Source organism: Betta splendens, chromosome 19, assembly GCF_900634795.4.
Source record: "Betta splendens chromosome 19, fBetSpl5.4, whole genome shotgun sequence".
In the NCBI taxonomy this organism is placed as follows: Eukaryota; Metazoa; Chordata; class Actinopteri; order Anabantiformes; family Osphronemidae; genus Betta; species Betta splendens.
In genome coordinates this window covers 9872371-9896205 of record NC_040898.2, presented here as the reverse complement: position 1 = coordinate 9896205, position 23835 = coordinate 9872371, and the positions used below count along the sequence as shown (strand labels likewise).

General features: G+C 46.1%; 5 protein-coding genes across 6 annotated transcripts; 2 read left to right on the top strand and 3 right to left on the bottom strand.

Moving 5' to 3' along the window:
* Positions 1-108: 108 nt before the first annotated feature.
* zgc:92313 (uncharacterized protein LOC436869 homolog) lies at positions 109-2338 on the bottom strand. The gene is made up of 6 exons (XM_029133633.3): positions 2039-2338; positions 1736-1848; positions 1542-1618; positions 1016-1287; positions 711-871; positions 109-549 (listed from the first exon to the last, which is right to left on the bottom strand). Exons 1-6 carry the CDS (start codon positions 2082-2084, stop codon positions 295-297), a joined length of 924 nt encoding a protein of 307 aa, XP_028989466.1. The 5' UTR covers positions 2085-2338; the 3' UTR covers positions 109-294.
* Positions 2339-6158: 3820 nt separating this feature from the next.
* On the top strand, positions 6159-12529 carry pax10 (paired box 10). The gene is made up of 8 exons (XM_029135589.3): positions 6159-6339; positions 7006-7230; positions 7360-7551; positions 9113-9195; positions 9273-9429; positions 9639-9712; positions 10477-10609; positions 10686-12529. The coding sequence occupies exons 2-8, from the start codon at positions 7125-7127 to the stop codon at positions 10784-10786; spliced, it is 846 nt and encodes a 281-aa protein (XP_028991422.1). The 5' UTR covers positions 6159-6339; positions 7006-7124; the 3' UTR covers positions 10787-12529.
* Positions 12530-13555: 1026 nt separating this feature from the next.
* On the top strand, positions 13556-17768 carry mmp25b (matrix metallopeptidase 25b). Of its 2 annotated transcripts, XM_029135297.3 has the most exons (11): positions 13556-13703; positions 13811-13902; positions 14568-14700; positions 14920-15067; positions 15201-15493; positions 15579-15758; positions 16043-16127; positions 16256-16338; positions 16412-16564; positions 16680-16973; positions 17210-17768. In XM_029135297.3, coding segments are annotated over exons 1-11 (1707 nt in total). In that variant the 5' UTR covers positions 13556-13702; the 3' UTR covers positions 17455-17768. The 2 variants fall into 2 exon arrangements, with proteins under 2 accessions (XP_028991130.1, XP_028991129.1); XM_029135296.3 differs by lacking the exon at positions 13556-13703 and having other exon boundaries at positions 13748-13902.
* A 97-nt stretch (positions 17769-17865) lies between these two features.
* On the bottom strand, positions 17866-19754 carry ca15b (carbonic anhydrase XVb). Its single transcript, XM_055504596.1, has 8 exons — positions 19691-19754; positions 19566-19592; positions 19306-19476; positions 19082-19230; positions 18912-19007; positions 18765-18837; positions 18529-18692; positions 17866-18449 (listed from the first exon to the last, which is right to left on the bottom strand). The coding sequence occupies exons 1-8, from the start codon at positions 19752-19754 to the stop codon at positions 18258-18260; spliced, it is 936 nt and encodes a 311-aa protein (XP_055360571.1). The 3' UTR covers positions 17866-18257.
* Positions 19755-20748: 994 nt separating this feature from the next.
* Positions 20749-23605, bottom strand: LOC114845936 (carbonic anhydrase 4-like). Its single transcript, XM_029134539.2, has 9 exons — positions 23468-23605; positions 23131-23206; positions 22999-23025; positions 22732-22899; positions 21681-21829; positions 21511-21606; positions 21346-21424; positions 21110-21273; positions 20749-21029 (listed from the first exon to the last, which is right to left on the bottom strand). Exons 2-9 carry the CDS (start codon positions 23204-23206, stop codon positions 20838-20840), a joined length of 951 nt encoding a protein of 316 aa, XP_028990372.1. The 5' UTR covers positions 23468-23605; the 3' UTR covers positions 20749-20837.
* Positions 23606-23835: the final 230 nt, after the last annotated feature.

Below are 23835 nucleotides of genomic sequence, written 5' to 3'. Positions count from 1 at the left end.
AAGTGGCTCAGGAGCAAAATGAGCCCTCATAAAAACGTTTGGGAAAAACAATTAGTGCATATTGCACAACCACAGGTCAAAGGTTGTAAATAGCACAGGGGTGATAAAAAAAAAAGTTTATTTCATGTACACAAGAGAATATAAATCATTTAATAGATACTATTTTGAAGACCATAATTCATAGTTTTAGTTCTAAAAACAGATTTTTGTTAAATATGGCTTCATGTGCATGACTAAATACTGGTCTGAGTCATTGAGCTTTGATCTTAAGATTCCAGTTTGTAGTTCAGTTCTTTAAGTGTGTAGCAGGACCAGCAGGGTCGACAGACTACTTATCCACACGGCCGCCCTCTCACACCAGTTCCCGTTTGCTCGGCCGTACAGCTGGGCGTCTGGTACCTTCCCCAGGATGAAGTTGGAGTAGCTGGTCAGTCTGGTATACACGCCTGGCCGGTTTGCCTTAGCACAGCCCAGTCCAAAGCTCACCACCCCAGCCTGCACCCAGGTCCCGTTTACCATCTTGCAGACGAGAGGGCCTCCCGAATCACCCTGGGGAAAAACAACAGACCTACTCAGCTTTCACCACTGGGAGGTATCAAAGTGCTCCAAATTAAGATCACAGAAGGCAGACGGAGGAGGCCTGCAAAGAAAACTCATGTGAAGACGCATTTGGAAAAGACAGCAGCACAAAACAGCTGATCCAACGGCACCTGGCAGGAGTCTTTGCCACCACCCGGGTATCCAGCACAGATCATGTCATTCAGGATGTCCACCTGCTCCGTCGGGTTTGTCTGGTACATCTGCTGGCATGAACTCTGGGAGATGATTGGCACCTGTACTTCCTGCAGAGTCCCGACTCCAGGCAGAGAGACTGAAGGACGCATGACAACGGTAAAAAGGTTAAAACAAACGTGCGACTGAACTGGAAGTTAAGTTAAATCTGTGTTGTATTAAACTACTTTGTGTAAATGTGAAATAAACATTTTAATAGACAGCATAAACACGTTAGCCGTACCTCCTTCCCTGATGTTCCCCCATCCAGTGACGTAGCACAGCATATCATTTGGGAACTGGACGCTGGACGCAGGTAAACAGATGGGCTGGGCGTAACTGGACCAGGTTATTGGGCTGGACAGCTGCACCAGGGCCAGGTCGAAGCCAGTGTGGGGGTCCGTGTAACCGGATGGGATCACCACCTGACTCACTTTATATGATGACAGGCTCGGGTTGAAGTTATTCAGCTGGTACCGGCCCGTGTAGATGATGTAAGAACTCACGTCAGATGGGCTGAAGGAGAAAATAAAGTTTTATCCTGATTTATTCTAAATGTAACTCTTATTGGGTCATCTTTTTAAGCAGGTTTGATTATGTCATAGTCAATAATTAATATATTTTTTAATCACGCAACTCTCTCATTAACTATTAACACAATCATGTAATTTTATGCTACTGGGAGTGACCTTCAACAAAACAGTCACTAAACCTGTGAGTTTAGGAGCTCAGTTAGTTTGAATGTTACTTATTCCTTGCTTCTTACTAACTTTGTGAAACAATGAGCAGCTGAAAGGATCCAGTTCTGCGATATGATGGAGCCTCCGCAGATGTGACCATTTGCAGTCTGAAATTCAAACGGGAACAAACAGTGAGTCACACACTATCACAAACACCTCTTTCACTTTTGATAAAGGAGTCAGTCAGAATAATCACGCAGTTGCCGTGTGGTGGTGAAACTCACCTGTATGTCTACCTGCCAAGGCCAGGCCCCATTTGCTGCATCTACCCCTCCCACGATTCTGTCCTCCCTTAATGGTGGTCGGCCACATTGCTGAGCGTAACACGGCAAAATCCCTACGATCAATCACAGCAAACCACAGTTCTGAAAGGTTGGAAACAGCCCAAAGTGTAAGGGGCCGCGTCCATAACGCAGACAAACACGAGTGGGCGCGTGGATCAACTAGATTCTTTTGAGAAAAACAAAAGGGACATTCATGGCGAGAGCAGGAGCGACCACGGGGGAAGTTATGCGGTCGGCACTCACCTATAAGACACCCAAAGATGCCGACGGACAATAATGTGGGCCACATTTTGAGATTTCTCGGCCCAGAAAAAAAATCCTCAGGTATTCACGATTCCTAGAAACCACTTATATAATTCAAGTAACGTTCTTCTTTGTTTCTACTGTTCCATTTCTTCTGGCAACTCCTTTAATAAAACTAACCTGCGGTCGATTGAAAAAGAAAGGTTAAAAACGAACTCGCACGAGCCTGCGACCGTCAGACGCGGACCTAAATTGCCCGAGGTTTCAGGTAAATTCTTAGTAAACGGTTTCATCAGCTGACTAGCTGCGGGGCTCACCTACGCCCAATCAAAACGATCGTCCCGCCTCCACGACGCCCTGCGCCAATGGGATTGAATACAGGTGAGGGCGGACAAATCAGACTCACCTGTGGTGGTCACGTGTAAGATAAAAAATGTCTTAGTCGATGAAAGCGTTTATATATGCGGGGGTGGACTCACATTAGACTTTCAGTGTTTGCCCGCTTGTGTAAATAAAAAGCGGTAGTAGTATAACACCAATGTTCCTTTAGTCCTTTTATCTAGTTAAAATTAATGCAAAGAATGATAAATATCATATATATCACCACAGAAAACGCAACTGCTAAAAGTGGAGTTGAAATAAATGTTTTGTGTTACATTAGTGGTTAATCTTCAATGATGCATCAACATGTATTAATTGATCTGCCTGTTTTGTTTACCAATAAAAATGTTATGTAACACAAAAATTTGAGTTATTAAAAATGAAACAATATTTGTTTTAATCTGCTTCCTAAAATATGATTCTGCTCTTTTTCTCTTTTTTTGCTCTTTTTCAATGTTCTAGATCTACTCACTGTATCATTCTTTAATGTAATGTTTTAAACTCTTCCTGAAAACTAAAAAGAACTCTCTTAGGTAGAATAACTTTTACTCACCATTTACACAGATAGGGTCCCTTCTGGATAAATGCATGAAACGATTCTACTGTTTTGTCGCACTTAAGCGCAAACAACATTATGACAAACGACACTGGCTCAGTCATGTGTACATTTGGAAATTGCAAGAGAAAAACACAGGTCAAAGGTCAAGCACTGTCCTAAATTGGGTAGATGTGAACACGAAGGGAATATATTCTGCCGTTCTGTTGTTTCCAGCGCTACATCATCTGACTGTTGACTTCTAGGCTGTATTCTATATACATTAACACAACTCAGCTGATTGATTAACATCTCTTTCCTGCTTTCTTCACATGACGCCAAATATTTATTTCTTCTGTCTGTCTATAAAGCTGTCTGTCGCTCGTTCTCTCCCTCTTTTCCTCCCTTTCCTCCCTCCCTCCCTCCGTCTCTACCTCCCTCCCTCCCTCCCCGCCCCAGGCAGTGTGTCTAGTTTCACAGAGCAATTGAAGGTGACAGGGACAGAGAGAGAGGGAGAGGGAGGGAGGGACAGAGGGAGGACACATCACAGTATCGCCTGGGGCTACACAACAGTAGAGGAAGAGCGAGAGATGGAGGGACAAAGAGAAGAAGAGACTCACGAAAGTGCTCGTGGGGAATTCCATAAGCAGGTAATTGAAAAATAAAGTTACACAAAAAGAGTAGAAACACGTGTGACTGTATTTGTGTGTGTGCATGTTTGTCAGAAACCAGTCAGCAGGACAGCTGATGTTCACTTTTCATATCCAGCAGCGTTTTCTTTAGCTTCCACTCTGTCCCCCTCACTCATAATATATGAACACATTATAGGATCCAGTCAGTAAGAGCAATTATAATGCACTCCCGTTTGTTTTTATTTTAACTACTTGATGATTATTTGTCATGGCATTGTAACCATGGTGACTGCCTCCACTGCAGCCGCCTCCCCCTTCTCTCCCCTCCCAGCCCCGTCCACCACCCCTTCCCCATCCCCCCTTCAGCGTAGAAAAAGCGAGGGATGACGAGAGAGAGGGAGAGAGGGCGAGGGGAGGGAGGGGGGAGAGGTGACAGGAATGAACTAACAAGATGCACTAAAAAAAATGCATGTCCTGGAGCAACATGAATCTTTGCTGCGAAGCACGCGCCGTCTCACACACACACACACACACACACACACACACACACACACACACACACACACACACACACACACACGCTCTCACACATTCACACACACTTTATTGCACTCAGCACATAGGGATCACATAGGTTAAGCCACAGCCCGACAACTGGAACACAATGAGATCCAAGCATGATTTCTAAAGAAAGGAAAAACAAAAGGGCAACCAGCTAGAAACGAGGGGAAAGGAAGAGAAAGGGCTCAGTTTGAAGGGAAGTAGTCGAGCAAGTTTCCCTCAGCTGCCTTCTGACTTCACCGTCCGTGTCCTCACCTCATTTATTGTGGTTGATTTTGGCTCATCACTTTTGTTTAAGGAGAAATATTACATTTCACCTGCAAATTCCAGTTTGACACAAAAAGGTCTTTAATAAAGCATCACAAACAAGATTGCTAAAGTTTATTCATCAGTCGTACTATTACTGCATACACGTGGTGGGGGGCCTCACCCACCACAGCTTTATACTGCGCTTTACCTTTGAACTTGTCAAGTCCTTTCCTTTCTCCGAGGCACATCTTGGAGGAAAGTGAGAGAGAAAGGGGGGGATAGAGAGTCAGAGCAATGGGGGCAGTGGAGAAAGAATAGTAGAGTATGAAAGAGAGAGGGAGCGACAGAGAGAAAGGGAGCGCAAAGTCTTGTCAACCGGAAATAAAACAAGCTGGCACCCTCCCCATCCCCAAGCCCCCACACCCACCCCAAAGTCACATACTTCCTCTTCACTCTCTCCATCTCCTCTCCCTGCTCCCATCTTCCACCTCTCTCTTCTTCTCTCTCTTCCGCTGAAAGGAGATATATTTAAATCCACTCCGCTCTCGCTCTTTGACTCCGCCATACATACCGTCATACCTGCGTCATTACTTGCGCCTCGCAGCAGCCCTCGTGTGTCTATTGCCAAGGTTTGCCTTCCTGTAGGGTTCTCCTCGGAACCGCTCTGGGGGTCAAACAATGCCTTTGTTCATTGTCCCACAGTTTAAAGCCCCGTGTGCTAAAGCAGGAGGACAGCACGTCTTTAGGCCCAGCAAGAATCTGAGAAGGGTTTAAGTTACACCCTGGTGTTGGTGACGCTACCTGTCCTAAAGTCGTAGACCCTTAAAGCCCGACAGGCCCGAAGCCGTGTGGTAGCAGTGTCAATTAATCAGTATGTTGTTCTTTTCTCTCTAAATTGATTTTTAAAAAATCCTTGTTAGCTTGTGTTATTTTTTTAGGGTTAGACTATAACATGTTTTTATAATTTCTCATCCTACAAATGATAGATGCAACATAAATGTATCCAGTTAAACAATAATGGAATCATTCAACTGGTAATATGAACATAATATATTAGTTAGTAGTTAGTTGTAGTTAGTTTAGTTATTTGTATGATATTTATTTAAATAAAATACTTATCTTCAAATAAATGACTAAGATTGATAATAAGTTTGAATGGTCAGATTTGTTTATTATAAATAATGTTTTTTTTAACATTGTTTCAGTTTTAGTGTTAAACATAAACAAATTAAAATCAGCATGGCCACGTGTTAAGTCCAACATTTTTGTCCTACTAAACCTAACAATGCAATATTTGATTGTATAACAGTAGCAGGTGTACGTGAACATGATGAAGATTAATCAGACCCTAATAATATTGTGTGTGTGAGCACATGTTAAATAATATAATAATACAGGTGTTGGTGCAAAAAAGGAAAAACACTGACAATTAGCTCACTATTTATATGCAATTTAGGGTAAAATTGAATTCTGTCATTATTTATCAGCCGCTATCTCTCCATTATCTGGGCTTTATGCTCTCCTCGCTCGGCCTCCCCTCCTCCTCTCGCTGGCATTAAGTTCAAACTTGACACTGATGTTGACTCACTTTGTCACCCCTTGGTGGCTCTCCCTCTCTCCCTCTCTCCCCCTCTCTCTCTCTCTCTCTCTCTCCCCCTCTCTCTCTCTCTCTCTCTCTCTCTCTCTCTGTCTCTCTCTCTCCCCATCGCTTGGAGGACAAGAGTGCCCGCAGACGCATTTCTCTCCAGAGCCCCCCCTCCCCTCCTCCCTCTTTCACTTTCTCTCACCCTGTCCAACTCTCTCCATCTCTCTCTTCCTCTCTCCTTTACACACACCAGTATTGTCAACAAAGCTGGAGAACAAGGGACGTGGGGATCAGGGGAATAAAGGTTCACAAAGGAGGGGAGGATCGGGACCCCCGCATCAGCTCACCTGGACACTAGGTAGGTTTGTGCCGCTATTCCCAATATTGACTTTGGTGGAGGCTTCGGGAGTTTTTCGTTCGTGACTGACTTACCTGCATATTTAGGGCTATTCCATGCAATCGATTGAAGCCTGACCTTTGACATTCATCTGCAGTAGTTGAGCTTTGGCTCGTGACTGACACTTACTTGCATTCTCCAAGGAGAACATTTCTAAAAACGGAAATGAGAGGAGAAGGTCTTCTCAGGTCCCACTCGCGGCCGATGTCAATCCGGGCAAACCCTGATGACTGCGGATCCTCTTTCCCGCACTAAAAGTTAAACCTGGGCTCGGGTTTGAGCGTTTCCTGGCTCATCTCGCTCATATCTCCATTGCGTTTTTATGCTTATGCGAGGGCGCGTGCGTGCTCTCTCTCAACAGCGTGGATAAAAGCGAGTGGCATAATAAATGTCATGGCTTTCAGAGTGTGTTCTAATGTACCATGGCTCCCCATGGTATACTAGCATACCAATGTATAACACACACGCATCACCAGGGTGCGTGTGCTACTAACTCCATTTCTGTCTGTCATGGTGAGGCTAATTCAACACAATGCCGACCATGTGTGAACTCATGCGATATGAACCCCTCCTTCTTCTTCCTCCTCTCCTCCTCGTCACTCCTTCGCCCGACTCCCCCTCTTCCAGGAGGACGGGCTGGAGGCTGGGAAGAGGGGGCGCGAGCAGTCAAAGGTGGCACAGAGGGGCAGGCGCACGCAGGACAGGACGCCTTCGCTTCTCTTCATGGTGGTTTGGACGCGCATAGTATGTATGAGAAGCTAACCATGCTGAACCTGCAGAGCGGCTCCAACTGGAGCGGGCCCAACAACTGGTACCATGATCCCGCTGGCGTTCAGACGCAGCACAGCACAGGTGAGTGGACATTTTATTGACCTGCCAGCGCTCACACCTGCACAAACCCGCTCCCATTCCGTCGACCTGCCTTCTCACGCGCCGTTTGGCATCTCCCCTCGCCTCTTTTGTCGTCGTCCTCGCTGCCAGTGTCCGACGGCTGCCTGCTGGACACGGAGGGCAGCATGGGGGGAGAGGCGGGCGGAGGGGGCGCGGGCAGAGGAGGGGTCCCCGTGGAGCGGGACGACGGCGAGGAGTCTCAGCTGAGGCTGCAGCTCAAGAGGAAGCTGCAGAGGAACAGGACCAGCTTCACGCAGGAGCAGATCGAGGCTCTGGAGAAAGGTCAGGCCGCGCACACGCGCACGCACACGCGCACGCACACGCACACACGCACAGCGCTCGCCCTGCTTTTCAGCCAATCCGCCCGCAGAGCGGGTCATGACACAGCGTGCCCTGCTGCTTTCCTTCCCCCGACAACACCTTTGTTATTGGATTGTTCTCTATATATACTGTTTACAGCTTTGTGGGGGCGAATTCAAAAAGCCATAAACGCAGCATACGATAAACAACACGCTCATAATGCGGCCATCTGATGATCACTCATGTAAAGTTTATAAGGGATGACAAGCTTTTTTTAGTCCCTGCAACAGACAGCACTCACAGCCACCCATGAGCACTTCCAGATGCAAATTACCCAGACTCTTAACCGCACAAATATTCCTGATCCGCTCCAAAAGGCCCGCGGCAGCGTGTACGATAGAGTTTTGATAATGCATCATTACCGTGGCTGTATTATGCAGCGAGATCTGGCCCCTGTAGACTAATATCTGCTGAGAGGCATCAGAAAGCCACCCTTGACTGGATATGGCTGCAGCGGGCCCTCGAGCTAAATAAGGACGCAATGTCCACTGTGCAGCCGAGCGGAAACGTATCACTGTGGTCACTCCGTGCAAATGACATTAATGAGGTACACTGACCTCGGTGCACGACCGAGGCACAATAACAATCATGTGTTGACACAGACGCCAATTATAACCAAGCCAATTATTAGAATTTGAGAGGCAGGCTCCATCATCGTAATGTTTGCTCCGTACGTGTTTATTAATCAGGTGGGGATTTCAGTGGTTTTGCGCTGCTGTCAGACTCTCGGCCGATGTATTAGAACCATTTTATGTCTCAAGCTAAACAAGCGGAAAAACATCTTCTGCTAAAACCTAAACGATGTCTGTTGGTAAAGCTCATCAGGATGAGTCACAGTCAGTTTGAGGAAGAAGCATGTTCTTGTTTCAACGTGTCAACAAGAAAAATGTCTGCGATTTTTCAACTTCCACAACAGCAAACAATACTGTGATAGGCTATGAAAGCTCTGTGATGCGTTCAGGTACAGAATGGGAAATACCTTGTGTGTCTACAGGAAGTCAGTATGTCAGATACATGTGATCATTTCAGTGCTTCACTCTGAAAGACAGCAATTATAGTAGGTTAAGATCAAAGGGACTAAATACCAACATGTTTTAGTCTGCCTCATCTGAAGTAAAGTGCTCAGGCAGCTTCTCAACTTGAATCCCTCCGTTTGAACTTTATGCGTGTTCCATAATGATAAATAATTTACACAAAGTGCAACAGATAAATATTTCAAATGTGTTTGTAAGGATACATCTAAGCATCCTTAATTCGCGAAGCCAACCGAGACGTAATTAGCCATAATGTCTCATAATGTGCCAAGGTTAAAATTAGATTATAAAAATTCGGTTCGATTGAAATGTGAGCGGAGCTCGGAGAGATTCACAGACGCCTGGTAACGCCCGGCGCTGAGGTTACGAGGCGATCTGCTCTCAGTCGTCCTGTCATTTTAGATCAGGACTCACACCGAGTGCTTGACATTAGTTAATCTCTTCCACAGAGTTTGAACGGACACATTACCCAGACGTCTTTGCGAGGGAGCGACTGGCGAACAAGATCGACCTCCCAGAGGCCAGGATACAGGTGAGGGAGCGGCATCTCGATCGCGTACAGTTACGTACAGTACATACTACTACATAAAAAAACGCTTTGACTCGCAGGTGTGGTTCTCAAACCGGAGAGCGAAGTGGAGGAGGGAGGAGAAGCTGCGCAACCAAAGGAGGTCGGGCGGCGTGACCTCCTGTTCACAGAGCCAGGCCCCCCTGACCACATCCTTCAACACATCTGTCTATCATCAGCAGCACAGCAGCAGTTCAGGTAACAATTAGTCTCATTTTGACTCCTCCCACCTTTCATGGCAGACACTCAGGACGTTTAAGTATTGCTATTTTAGTATTCCCATCCTCAGAGCTCCCACTTTGACATATGCAGGCAGGCAAACCATTAGAGTTTCTCCATTAGGGGGCATCCATATTACAGCATTTACGGCGTGTGTGCGCTCACCATTTGGCCGTGTGTCTCTCCAGGGTCCATGTTGAATCAGGCTGAGTCGTCCCTGCCCAGCTACAGCTCCCTGTCAGTCTTCTCATCGGGGGTCCAGGTTGGATATTCATCATCCATCATTCATCAGCACCTTGTAAACTTTAGCAAAGCGGGTCATCGTCGCAGTGCAGAACCTGTTTACCGGCCTCTTTGCCTAAAGGATCAGTGAAAGCAGCACGAACATCACGGCGTACTATAAAAGCTGCAGATATTAAAACCACCACATCTGCACTGACAATAACAAAGAATATTTTGTAAGAATATATTTTTCAGCTCTTTGGTGATGATATAGAAACTAAATGTAACAAACAAGCAGAAAAATATTTAAAAATTATTAATTTTAAGAATTAATATTATAACTATTCAAATGAGCAACATACCTATTAAAATAAAAAAAAAGATTGTTTTAGCTTTTTTCTTGTCAAACATGCACGAGTTAATTAAATACTAGTAATACTATATAATATGTGGGGTTTACACTCAAACAGAAGATTCATCAATTTATGTTGGGATGTTGGCCTAAACATGAATTATTTCATCATATTGGCACATCTAAGGCTTTCTGGTTGTGATACTGATAAATCAGCTTATCACCAGGTACGGCTGGTACCTCCAGCTCTGGACTGACTGATCCAGTGGTTACCTGCTTCCTTTCACTGCTGTAATTGTACCATCAACAAATGAATCCTGGCTGCTGCTGCTGCTGGGCATTTCCTCCTTTCATACGCACACCAGCGCCCCCATGTGGTTAAACCTAAACTATGCAGGTTTCACACTCAGTATTGAAATGGTAACGCTGAGCTCTCTTCACTCTGCTCTCAGCCTATTCCGCCCCAGTCGGCCTCCTCCTACTCCTGCATGCTACCTCCATCACCCTCTGCCCCGCGCAGCTTTGACTCGTCGGCGTACTCCTCTCCTCACCTGCAGACTCCACCTACGGCCAATTCCAACACCGGTGAGCGTCGCCTCCCTCCCACTGCCTGTTGACATGGCCCGTGCTCACTGACACTGTGCTTTCTCTTGTCATCCAGGGCTCATATCGCCGGGTGTTTCGGTTCCGGTCCAGGTCCCGGGGACCGAGCAGCAGAGCATGAGTCAAAACCTGGGTCAGTACTGGGCCAGATTACAGTGAGCACCAGACAATCCTGCTAACCAGCACAACATGAGAAGAAGGAGAAAAGGGCATGTAAAAAAAAAAGGTGTCCAGGAAACCGTACGGCACAGGACTGAGCTTCGGTACAGAGGGGCCTCGATGAGTAGCAGACCCCAACATGCATTAAATGTTTACAAATTCAGCCAAGAGCAGCTTTGGTTGCACTTGACGGTACTCTGGTTATCCTGGGATTTGCTTAGTGCTGCACTAGATTGCACTTTTTGGGGTGGAGGCTAAAGAATTGGTTCGAGGTTGTGTTTAGGTCTATATAAAATTGATTGAAGATTTCTTTCCATTTAAGAATTAGTGACAAAATCAAACATTGTTTTAGACTAAGGAGATGAGGAGAGACTGAGCAGTACTAAGTAAATGCCAGCAAATGTCTGTATTGTGAAGTGTAACCACAGTTTCTTGTTACTTGAGCAGCTCAGTGATATTGTTATAGCTCGTTCCCTAAGCATAAGCTGTGTGAGGCTACTGTGAAGATTTTTTGCTTATGGCAATCACTTTTCCTAAAACATGAAAAAAAAGAAATAAACCTACCATAAAAAGTGTAAATCCTGCCAATCGTGCCGGAAAACGTTACACTGAGACTGCATATTTTTGTACAGACGTCTGTGTATGATGGAGATAGCTGTGGGATATTGTCAGATGTTATTGGAGGGACGAATGTAGCATGCTGTGGACTCAAATCACACTTTGTTTATCAGATAATTATTGGTAATAACTTACTATTACGGGTAACTGTCAGACACCAGGCTACATAGAAAAGACTGCGACTGGAGACTCCAAAAAGCTATTTCAGATTATTTTTCAATTTTATAACTGAATTCTTCCTAAGACGGGTAATTAGAGCCACGTTAGCCTAGTGCTCATCAATATGTACATGAGTAATAAAACATATCAGCCGGAGACAATCAAGCGTCATTACGCAAAGAGGCTGCCTTTAGATGGAGCGATGCAAACCCTCGAGACCATCAAAGCTGGAAGTGGAGGAGATCCAGAAAAAAACAAAAAAAACTGTCCATACAATAACGACTATATCAACTGTGCATGACCAAAATAATCCGCTATAGACAATCAGCTACTTGCAGAAATGAATCAAGTATTGTACAAAAACTGTTACCGTACTCTGCAGGGTCTCGACCCTCACTCACTTCCCTTGGCTACGGTTTTGTCGATGCATCTCAGTTTGATATATTCTATGAATCGTCTTTCAGCTACTATTTATTTGTCACTTGTTCACATAAAGTCCTCTGTGTCGTTTCTGTTGCTGTTGTGTGTTGTGTTAGTACTGTATAGCTACCAAGAGTCAACCCTTTTGTGAAGGCCTTGGATCCCTTTAATGAAAATAAACTTGTGTGGAAAGAAAATCCCGTCAAATTATTATTATTGTTGCTGGTGTTGTGTAATTTTATTTTTATTTTTTTAATTTGTGCTTCTACATTCTCAATAAAAGACCATTTCCTTCTTTACTGGGAAAAGAAGAAGTGGAAACGTTCACAGCTTAGTGCTGATCCAGCCACCAGTTTATTCCCATGAAGAGGAGTATTAGTGAATTAAGCAGCATAGACTCCATGAAGTCATTGCGCTGAGCTGCAGACCACTGCTTTATTTGTATGCCGTGAGAAATAGCTGTAACGCACGTATGTCTTCCTGTTGCTTCACATTTTGTCCAATTATAGCTGCCAAGGTGGGAAATTATCACCACAATAAATAACAAGTTAGACGGATACAGTATATTCTCTTGCTTAAAGTATGAGACCACTTTCAGAATAGATTGCTGGATGGGGTCTATCCTTCATCAACATGCTGGTGTAAAAATCATCCTTCATTAATACGTAATATTAAGTATCAATAAACATAATATGGGCCCAATATCAGTTTTATTACATGTAATTGTGTTTTCAGCAGTGGAGACAGTGGTTGTTGTCCAGCAGTACTGGCCTAAGCATTAGTCCATGCTAATGATATGACTCACTTGGGCCGTGGAGGATGGACAGAGATGAGGGAGGGAAAGATAATACCAGTGATGACACAGGAACATACTGAGGCTTTAAGATGCTGCAGGACACTGGTGCACTCCAGCTCAATGCAGAGTCAGCACTTTCCCCACCGTATTACAACTAGACGGGTTTGAGGCTTTACTGTAAGTGTGATCATTCTTATTAAAGGGAGTTTTATTCCCTGTATTCTTTGTTTCTTTGAAAGCTTCAATTCCAGATGTGTTCATGACAATACGGATGCGGCACAATCAGACCACAGACTAAAATATAACAGGGGAAAACAAAATCATAGAAAAAGAAACATGTGGGTTTCTTGGTAAGGACTTGAAGGCGGGTGACACAGGATGTCATAGTGCATGAGGGTTTTTTTGTTTACACCGTGGACCAGGAAGCAACTGGATGTTTTGTGCTGATTTAGTTCTAATGAATGTTGTGCCCTAGTTTTTTGTCTTCATTTCCCTAAATCTGAAGGAAGTGTTCATCCACTACTGCCACGGTTTAACTCCTTGTGCTCTGGGCTGTTGTTCCGTCAGTTTATATATAAATTACTGTAAGATAGGAGTTAAAACAATCAATCTTTTACTAAGTTTTATATTTGCCTGCCGTCTTTTTCATATCACAGCCTCATGAATGGTAATAAAGCAGATCTGTGACAACCTCAGCCTGCGTTCACCTTTGCATCTGCACCGTGCAGGTGTTCTGCCGAGCGCCTCCTGCCCTCCTGACGCGAGCAGAGCCTGGCGGTGCGGCTTCGCGAGCGCCGCAGCGTCGGAGGTGAAGCTGGAGGCGAGGTGGGAGGGGCAGGAGGGGCAGGGAGAGCGCTAGCCGGTCGATGATGAGCCCAGCCTAGTCCCCCGAGAGCCGGCTGAGGCGCCACAGGAGCAACAACAGTGAGCTGCGTTTGCTTTGCCTCCTCTGGCTGCTGCGCGCGCGGATGAGAAATGCCTCTTGTCCCAAACCATAAGTATTGTGGTAATAATGGAGCTGTATTTTGCAGTGAGGGGAACGAAGCTGGTCGTCCTGCTGTGGATGGTGTTGGCCTTAACGAGGGGAGCATCGGCGGAGCCCGTCCAGTACACCAGAGCCATGGTGAGTGCTGTCCATCAGTGACAGGAAGTCCAGTTATGAGGCTTTTATTTTATGTGTCAGCTACGAGGCATGTTACTGTTGTTTTGTCTTTAGTTAATTCAAGATGGACTGATCAAGTATCTAAAAACCCCACTGACATCCTTTAACACATTAGCTGTAAATATCACTTGTTTTCTACACATTCCATAATTATCTCCTCAGAAAATACTGTTTCATAACTGAACCGTGAGCTTTGCGTGAGAGAAAGTAAGTTCTACGCAAGATGTGTTTTGCACTAACTTAGTTGCTTAAAGAATTAGGATATTGTGCCATTCCTATGTAGTGTGAGAATACTGATGTTACAGCTTATTTTGTTGAAACCGCTGAAGACGTTGGGCAACACCTTGTCTTTTAAACTCCAACTGACTTTGAGTTTCAGAATCAGCCACTGAGCCACATCAGAGGCATCGCCTCGTTTAACCTACCTCTACATTCGGGTAGTAGAAAACCGTGGAGCTACAGAGCATTTACTGAGCATCGGCCTCGACAGGAGGACGTTCATGTAATATGAATGAGCACATACAGTGGGGATGACGCACTGACTTGTGATGGGCACGATGGGCCTCACTGTGAAGCTGATGATGCCTTGTGGTTTGACCAAGCGCGTGTCCTCGTCTCACGTGCAGGACTGGCTCAGCAGGTACGGCTACCTCCCCCCCCCGGACCCGCACACCAGTCGGCTGCAGACCAAGGAGGGGATGGAGAAAGCCATTCGCGTGATGCAGAGATTTGGGGGAATCCCAGAAACCGGGGTGTTGGGTAACGATCTTTTATCACAGCACAATCGCAACACAAAGTCTTTATAATGGCATAGCAGAAGAAGAGACTGGGCCAGCGTCACTGTTTATCTACATCAAATCCTCCTCTAATGCTTTTTCATTTACAGACACACTTGTACATGTATTAGTGGTCACATGAGGTCTCAGACTTCCTGTTCTTGGATTTCAACATCCACTACGTGATTTACTTCTCTTCCAGACACGCAAACGCTGCAGCTCATGTCCGCACCACGATGCTCTCTTCCTGATATTGTTGGGACGGAGGACATGCTGAGGAGGAGGAGGAGGAGGAGGAAACGATATGTCCTGTCAGGCCTTAAATGGCAGAAGACAGACCTCACGTGGAGGTGTGTTTGTCGTGACAGATCACAATATGTGCGATTAATGACACGAGGGGGAAGTGGAGTTTCTGGGGAAAGCTGACTCAGATATGATACTCAGATGTATAGCGGTGTGAACTCACCCCTCGTCTGTCTGCAGCGTCCACAGCTACCCGACGCCCTCCCTCTCGCCGGGCCTGAACAACCGTTTAGTGGAAACCATCCTCTCTCACGCCTTCAAGGCCTGGAGCGACGCGGCTCCCTTGAGTTTCAGCCGGGCTCCGAACGAGGCCGCCGGCGGGGACATCCGGGTGTCCTTCGCCCGCTCGCTGCACGACGACGGCTACCCCTTCGACGGCAGGGGCGGCACGCTGGCCCACGCCTTCTTCCCCGGCGAGAACGACGTCTCGGGCGACACGCACTTTGACGACGATGAGATCTGGAGTCATGGAGGTACCTGCCGATTTCAGAGAGCCTCGTTTCTATTGAGCTCATCCTCATCATTGATTGCGGATGCTCCCTCGTCCCACTTCCTCAGGCACCGACGGCAGCACAGATCTGTTCACTGTGGCCGTGCATGAGTTCGGCCATGCGCTGGGCCTGTCCCATTCCTCCGCCGACCCGTCCATCATGAGGCCGTACTACCAGGGGCCCGTAGAGAACATTCCCAACTTCCAGCTGGACCTGGATGACAGGCTGGCCATCCAGCAGCTCTACGGTCAGGCACTTTCTGGATCAGAGTAAAGCTGACCTCATAAATGTGAAATTGCCAAAACCACCAACACGATATGTGTGAGCTCCAACACGCTGCCTCACAAACAGCTGATTTTTTTTTTTTGTCCTCAGAATGTGTGTGAGGGTGCACTTGTGCAACGCGGCCGGTTTCTTACCGGTATCCTGTGTCTTAGGCGCGCTCTCTTTCCTGCCAGTGAGACGTCTGTGGTTCGTTTGCAGTCATCCGTTTTAACCTCAGGACCGTTTCTTGTCATCATCCTGTTGCAGGCGCGAAGGAAGGCGGCCGCCCAGGCGGATCGGACCCCCACCTCCCCCGCCTGCCTACTCCCCCCGCACCGAGAGCGACACGGCCGTGAGTAGAGCCGCAAAAGCGCAACCTGTGTTCTGGGTTCCTCCACACTTAAGAACTGGTTTAGTTTTGTTGCACCATCTAGTGGACAAAACACATCCTGGGAATTAAGTAAATTACTGTTGTTCCAGTTATGACCCCTCCTTCACTGAACGCTGTCAGGGAGGATTTGATGCGGTGGCAAACATCAGGGGAGAAGTCTTCTTTTTTAAGGGTAGGGACAAAAAATAGTCAAAATCAAGTGTTATTGTAATATAAATATATGATAGTTTGTTATTTCTCTTAAGGTGATCACTTCTGGAGAACTCAGCGAGATGGAATGTTAGTGTCCTCTAATCCAGCTCTGATAAAGAACTTCTGGCTCGGACTTCCAGACGGAACAGACAAGATCGACGCCGTGTACGAGAGGATGAGTGACAGCAGAATCATCTTTTTCATCGGTGGGGTGATAATGTGTTATTATATGAGACAAGAACAGTGTGGTGATTGTTTAGTGGTTAATATTAATTAAACATGAGCAAACAAATGCTGAAAGTTTTGCTGTTTCATCCATAGGTTCTCAGTACTGGGTCTTTAAAGACACAAAGGCTATGACCGGTTACCCTCGGCCTCTCTCTGACTGGGGCATGAGGAGGAAGGGGGGGGAACCAGTGGACAGGGTAGATGCTGCCTTCATCTGGGCCCATAACGGCAAAACCTACCTGTTCAGCGATGGAGAGTTCTGGAGGTTCGACGAGAGCAAAAGCGATGATCAGAAGCCCAAGCGGCCGGAGCCGGATTATCCCCGGGACAACGGCCTCTGGGCCGGAGTGCCCGCTGACATGGATGATGTCATCAGCTGGAAAGAAGGTCAGCGTGTGTTCAGAGTGCATGAATAGATCCATGGCACAAAGCCAGTGCTTTAGCTCCACCTACAGCTGATTAACCTTCAGGTGTGTTCAATTAGTTAGTAGCTGGTAGATACCGCCTGCTGGAGGATGGGGCAAAATAAACCTGACCTCTAGAAGTGCTGCCGAGCTGTGTTTCGCCACCGCCGATGACTTTTTCTATTCTGAATAAGAGCCCCTGTGCTGCTTCCTTTTCAGGGGACGCCTACTTCTTCAAGGGCAACCAGTACTGGGTGTTAAAGAAGGGAGGCCTGAACCAAGAGGTCGTCACGCCTAAATCCACAGCTGTGGACTGGCTCCGATGTCCAGCTCCGGACCCGACCCAGCAGAGTCCAAAGGACCCGCGAACGGAAAGGTGCTCGTGTGCCGCAAGAGGATCGTCTTCAACCGTCAGAAGCAGCTGGACCCTCCTGATCTCCGTTGTCCTGGTGATTAAGAGTTGATCAGGAAACAGGAAGTTGTCTGATCTGATGGATTTTCATCCGACTCCCTGCTTCACTGGAGAGTGATAAAAGCTCCACATCCTCAGTGACGTGGGATACAATTACACCCCTCAGGCTGGTTTCAAATGACAGGCTTGCATCATAACAAGCCTCTTTAATGGCTGCCTTTACTTTAACATAAAGCCTAGTTTCTCAGGTTACATGGGGATGGTGTGAGCATATGTGCTGTATGGATCTTTTACTGTAGCTACAAGTCTGTCTGCAAATACTGAACCACTTTTTAAGTCTTTAATAAAATATCGGAGTGAACTGAGTGAAGCAGCTTTGAGTTTCTGTCTTTTTATTGTGTGTGCTATGATGTAAAAACCGGTTTGGGAAGATGGTGACAGAGCTGGGTTTGAAAAAGCTCTGGTCAGTGTAAAAGAAGAAAAGGTGCAGGTGTCTTTACCCTTCCCTTATTCTGCAAAGAAACAGAAGCATGGACTATTATGCAATGTAATGTTTGAACTGTGGTCAGTTTTCTAGCGCCACACCTCAGGTTGGGTTTAAAGCCCAGGCTGCAGTTTGCTTCAAGAAGTAGGAGAGAACATTTAAAGGCAGTCAATTAAAATGAAGGTTTCTAAAACATAATTTCAATTTAAAGAAAAAGTTAAATGACTCTGATTTCATTTTTTATTTCACTAAGGAATAATTCCAAATAACAAAAATAAGCCACCAGAAAAACATACATATTAAAAAAAACCAATAACCAAAAAATGACTATACGCTAAATTACAAACACTACAACATAAAGCTGTAAAACTCTAATAAATGTCTTTGGCAGCAAGAGTCAGCGCCACCAGCGCCAGAGAGCAGCAGACGCACAGCTCTGTGCAGGCAGAGCTGCTGGTAACTTGGGTTGTGACCCGCTGCAGAGGCTGAAGGTCCCTGTAGACGTTGGTCATGAAAGGCGACGAGTTGTTGACGAAGCGCACGGTTGTGCTGAAGCGCTCGATCTGTGGGGTGAGACCGTCCGTCCTGTGAACACATGGCTTCACTGTGCACGGCGGCGGAGGCTCGCGAGGAGGAACTCACCAGGTCTCTGCTGACTTTGATGGGGTCCTTGAACACGGTCCAAACCACGGCCTCGTTGCAGTTGGGGGTCGTCAGGGAGCCCAGGTAGCGGTAATACTTGGTGCGGTCCACCCCGACCAGGAGGTCGTCCAGGGAGATCCTAGGAGCCATCGACACAGAGTCGCCTGAGGACAGAGAGGCAATGTCTGAGGGCCTGAAGCTGAAACGCTGCCTATCACTGGTTCAAACCCACCTACCGCTGTTTGTGATGTTGGGCAGGTAGGAGGTCAGGTTGTGCCAGCTGGCAGGAGTCGCCTCACCTGAGGTTTCCTAGAAAGGTCCAATCACTGTAAAGATTAAATCTATCACATACACAGACACATAATAATGAAAGGTTGTTTCACCTCGATTAAGAAACCAAGAGCAGCGATTCCTGTGGGATCTAAAAGAGCCAGGCTTGTGTTCCTGTGGTAGGAGGACTTGCTGCAGACGATGTGCAACTGCAGGGAGACAAAGAAGTTCGGTTCCTGAAAGGTCCACTATCGCTCAAAGAATGAACCCAGCGGCTCCGCACCTCCATTGGATAACGCTTCCCGTCCACCGTGTGCTCGGAGCCGGGCACAGATGAGCCGTTGCCCCAGTGCAGGTGGAACTGGATGCAGTCATAGGACTCAGGCAGACCTCCTCCTGAAATCTGAACTCCACTTCCCAGGGTGACTTTGACTAAACAGGAAGGAATATGAGAAATCCATAAAGTAAAAGCAGTCCAGTTCGGACGGGTTTTCTCTCACTCCTTACCGGTCCAGGCGGAGTTTCTGATGGTCTTCAAAGCCGATGTGCTGCTGTAGTTTTTAAAGCTGAACGCGGTCAGGTTGGAGTCGGGTTCTGCAGACGTTGAGTTGATGTCGATGGGGGACTGGCGGGAGCCGTTGCAGTGAATGGGAGCGATGATCGGCCAGGTGCTGTCATCTGTAACGAAGGACAAGGCTGAGCGAGCTCCGAGGAGCAGCAGTGGAGATGTGAAGAGGATGCCGTGGGTCTGAGAGGGAAGTACTCACTGCAGCTGGCCTGATGGTAACACCAGCCTGCAGGGCGAAGAATATCAACAGTTAGTTTGCACTGAAACAGGTCGTATCCATGGACTTAGAGTCCAAAATGAAAGCCAGCCTCATACTGTACCCACCTATGGCACAGTGGACGCCTGGTACCAAGGCACAAACAGCAATTACAGCAGCAAGCTGGTTCATCTACAGAATCGGATCACTAAAATAAATCACCAATAATCGGACATAACCAATCGATCCTAGACACTGAGAGCGGGTCGGAGCGGTCTTACCTTAACCCGTGCCTCCGCTTTTTCGCCAACGCCCGTGGAGCCTCATCCCCCGGGGTTTTTATTTCTCACGGCTCGTCCAGCGACTGGTGTGAAACCGCCCCCGTTCCACCTCTGAGCAGACCTGCACTTCACGGCAGGAATGTTCGCATTGTTTCAACAGTCAAAGTAGGTTTGAAGTCTGGATTAATGGTCTAATATGATGAATGTACACTAGGCACACATAAAAGTACAATAATCAAGTGATTAAGCTCATCAATATTCAGATCTTCAATGTAAATTAGTGAGGAAGAACATTTAGCCTTATAGACCAGAACAGACTGTTCTGTTTTTCATGATCCCTCCAAGACTGAGGTGACAATGAGCATCCGTGATGTAACACAAAGCACCGTGTGTGCGCTCTATTAAAACACGTGTTAGGACTTAAACAATGGGTGTAACAGGCTTTTACGGGATCCAGTTTTGTCCGAACTATGTTTTTTTTTGTTCTCGTTCTTTTTTTTTTAGTTTACAAAAGCCACGTTTCGAATGTCTGTCTCACGTTTAATTTAGGGATTTACGGGATTAACTATAATAGTCTTTACACGAAGACATTAACACGTTTAAGTCTGGACATTTTCCAGAACACTTCTGAAAGAGCAAATAGTTTGAATAAAATTAATAAACATGTTTTTCAAATCCTTCATATAAAACGTTATATTTTGTCTTTCAAAATAGTATTGCTGCGATCCCTCTAACAACAAGAACAAAAGGCTTTGTTCAGTCAATAAACTAACTTTACTTTATTAACTGTTGTGCATTTCAGCGGTTTTATTATCTTACATATTATTATTAAATTATAATATTTTACCATAAACTGTGTTGGGTTGGCTTTAAAATAATTCCCACACTACGATCAGCACTCTGCTAACACCATATATTTATTTTGTTGACACAGACCAACAAGAAGTGAAGCGAGTACAAAAAGACAGAAGACCAATGATGTTGTAGCTGTCATCTAGCAGGTGACTTCAAGCGTTCCCAGGATGAGACTCAGCACCACCAGCCCCAGAGAGCAGGTAGCGGACAAAGAGCGGCTGCTTGAAGGCTGAGTTGTGACTTCCTGTGATATCTGGATGCTCCTGTAGACATTGGTCATAAATTGTGATGAGCTGTTGGAGAAGTGAATCGTGGTGCTGAACAGGCCGATCTAAAAGTGGAATAATGAGCCCGTTAGTTGTGTGAAGCATCTGCTGCCACTCACTGCCCTGACTTCGTATAAAAACCCACCAAGTCTCTGCTGACTTTGATGGGGTCCTTGAACACGGTCCAAACCACGGCCTCGTTGCAGTTGGGGGTCGTCAGGGAGCCCAGGTAGCGGTAATACTTGGTGCGGTCCACCCCGACCAGGAGGTCGTCCAGGGAGATCCCAGGAGCCATCGACACAGAGTCGCCTGAGGACAGAGAGGCAATGTCTGAGGGCCTGAAGCTGAAACGGTTCCTATCACTGGTTCAAACCCACCTACCGCTGTTTGTGATGTTGGACAGGTAGGAGGTCAAAGTCCACCAGCCTTTAGGTTCATCAGTTGCATTACCTTGCATTTCCTAAACAAATACAAGCATTGGTGCGTTTAACTATTATTAGTATTTATTCTACAAATACATCGCAATTGGAGACCCAACATCTTCACCTCAATGAAGAAACCGAGTGCAGTGAGTCCCTCTGAGTCTTTAATAGCCAAAGTTGTGTTTCCATTGTAGGACGACTTGCTGTTTACGATGTGTAGCTGCAGAAAGTTTTAAAGTATAGTAATTATTACTTTAATTTAAATACAGCTCCAATGCATGTTTGTCTCCGCACCTCCATTGCGTAACGCTTATCATCCACGGTGTGTTCAGAGCCGGGCACCGAGGAGCCGTCGCCCCAGTGCAGGTGGAACTGTAGGCTGTCATAGGGCTCAGACAGACCTCCTCCTGAAATCTGAACCCCGCTGTCAATGGTGACTTGAACTGGAAGACATGAAAAAACACAAAAAGTTAAAAAATAATAACAAGTTCATGTAGGAGTCTATAAGACCACTTGTATGGGGTAACAAATGTAAAAGGAACACCTATAACTAGTTTTCTCAAATTTAACTAAATGACACAACGTGTTTTCTCACATTTAGTCAAATGTGCAAAAGTCTAAATGTAAATGTTAAATGTAAATGTTAATGTTAAATGTAAATGTTAAATGTAAATGTAAAATGATCGTCGGGTGTAAAACTGAATATTTAAGTAGACTCCACCCCAATGATCCTAGATCAGTGACGCGGACTCAAACGCCTCAAACAGTACGCATAGCTCCGCCCACATCTGACTCTGGATCAGTGGACGAAAATACTGGAGAGAAACCATCATGGCCGCCAGCTCCGACTCCCTCCCGTTAGCGGAGATTGAATTGGCTGTAACGGCAGCCGGCTCCGCTTTAAACTTCTGTTCTGTCGTAAACACCATTAATGAGGAGTTAAGTAGGTTTAAATAGAATATTTCTCTGGCGCCGGTGGAGAATTAGTTGGCTAACTATACTATCTAGCCGAAGTTACATCCAGGCTAAAAACACGTTTCCAGATCAGATGTGGGCGTGGTTGAGGTGTTTGAGTTCGCGTCTCTGATCTGAGACCAGCGCTGTTTGAGGGTAGGGATGGAGTCTACTTGCCCATTCATGAATATTCAGTTTACACTCGGCCAACATTTAACGTTTACATTTAACATTTACATTTAAGATTTAAATTTAGATTTAACATTTACATTTAGACTTTTGCACATTTTAACTAAATGTGAGAAAACATGTTGTGTCATTTAGTTAAATGTGAGAAAACTAGTTATAGGTGCTCCTTGGCACCCCATACACTGGTGGTAAAGGTCCTCACCTGTGTTTCCTGTGTTGGAAATCGTTGTCAGGGCCGAGGTGCTGTTGTAGTTCCGAAATGTGAATGGCGTCAGGCTGGAGTCGGACCTGGCGAGGTGTGAGACGATGTTAATGGGCGACTGTCGCGTGCCACGGCACATGGGCGCGGCGCCGGCCCAGGTGGACTCGTCTGTGAACGCAGCACAAGGAAGACACTGAGCTGTGAGGAGGAGCAGCGGTTAACACGATACCGTGCAGAGACAAAAGGTGGTGGTGGGGGGTGACTCACTGCAGCTTGAATGGTGATAACACCAGACTGAAAGAGAGCAGGAGCACAGTTATTCATAATGCATGGCAGACGCTGCTGACCTGAGGAGCATCAAGTCAGAGGTTATGGAGATTGAAAGATTCACATAGCTACCGATTTGGTTGGCGGCGCAGTGGACGTTCGGTACCAGGGTGCTCACAGCGAGCACAGCCACCACAGGACACTTCATCTGAGGACAGGAAACATCAGCCAGCTGTTCCACAACTAGAACACTTCATATTTAAAGTCAGAAACACCAGCATAATGGAGCCGAATCATCATATTTTACTTTGACTAAATACCACTTTAACTAAAATCAGAATTCAGACTCTCTCTCTTACGGCTAAAATCACACATTAGAAAATTCTTTTCTAAATAATCACAAATAGAAGTCCATTCATTTATCTACAGCAGGTGAAACTAAGCTGCCTGTTGACCAGAGCGATCTTACCTCACACACCTGCTCGGTTCTGTCTCCCGGCCGCTATGATGCCTCACCCTCCTGCTCCTCGCCCTCCACCCTCAGCAGATGAGCTGAAGCCGCTTCCGGTCCACATCATTCCACTGATCACCTTTTGTACATTCTTTTGTATTGATGTGGTCGGGTTCGATTCCTCACAAAGACGCCACAACAATAAGCGCTATCATTTGTCACAAATGCCTGAATTGACTGAAAAGCTACTGGAATGATTGAACAGCAGCAAAAGGTGGAAACAGTCACCTTTCATGAGATAGGAGAAGGTTGCAGGGTGTATGAACAAGCACTAAATGTATAGAAAGCCTCCATATTCATGTTTATGTCTTTCAGCAAGTCCGAGA

Coding starts and splice junctions, on each gene's coding strand:
- zgc:92313 (XM_029133633.3), bottom strand. CDS start 2,084: ATGTGGCCCACATTATTGTCCGTCGGCATCTTTGGGTGTCTTATAG. Junction 1,619..1,735: donor CTTGGCAGGTAGACATACAG/GTGAGTTTCACC, acceptor TTTGAATTTCAG/ACTGCAAATGGTCACATCTG. Junction 550..710: donor GTGGCAAAGACTCCTGCCAG/GTGCCGTTGGAT, acceptor GTTTTTCCCCAG/GGTGATTCGGGAGGCCCTCT.
- ca15b (XM_055504596.1), bottom strand. CDS start 19,754: ATGAACCAGCTTGCTGCTGTAATTGCTGTTTGTGCCTTGGTACCAGGC. Junction 19,477..19,565: donor TTACCATCAGGCCAGCTGCA/GTGAGTACTTCC, acceptor CCTTCGTTACAG/ATGACAGCACCTGGCCGATC. Junction 18,693..18,764: donor GCCCAACATCACAAACAGCG/GTAGGTGGGTTT, acceptor CTCTGTCCTCAG/GCGACTCTGTGTCGATGGCT.
- pax10 (XM_029135589.3), top strand. CDS start 7,125: ATGTATGAGAAGCTAACCATGCTGAACCTGCAGAGCGGCTCCAACTGG. Junction 7,231..7,359: donor TCAGACGCAGCACAGCACAG/GTGAGTGGACAT, acceptor CCTCGCTGCCAG/TGTCCGACGGCTGCCTGCTG. Junction 9,713..10,476: donor TCTTCTCATCGGGGGTCCAG/GTTGGATATTCA, acceptor CTCTGCTCTCAG/CCTATTCCGCCCCAGTCGGC.
- LOC114845936 (XM_029134539.2), bottom strand. CDS start 23,206: ATGAAGTGTCCTGTGGTGGCTGTGCTCGCTGTGAGCACCCTGGTACCG. Junction 23,026..23,130: donor CTGCGCCGCCAACCAAATCG/GTAGCTATGTGA, acceptor GCTCTCTTTCAG/TCTGGTGTTATCACCATTCA. Junction 22,900..22,998: donor TTATCACCATTCAAGCTGCA/GTGAGTCACCCC, acceptor CTGCGTTCACAG/ACGAGTCCACCTGGGCCGGC.
- mmp25b (XM_029135296.3), top strand. CDS start 13,792: ATGGAGCTGTATTTTGCAGTGAGGGGAACGAAGCTGGTCGTCCTGCTG. Junction 13,903..14,567: donor TCCAGTACACCAGAGCCATG/GTGAGTGCTGTC, acceptor TCTCACGTGCAG/GACTGGCTCAGCAGGTACGG. Junction 16,565..16,679: donor CAGAATCATCTTTTTCATCG/GTGGGGTGATAA, acceptor TTTCATCCATAG/GTTCTCAGTACTGGGTCTTT.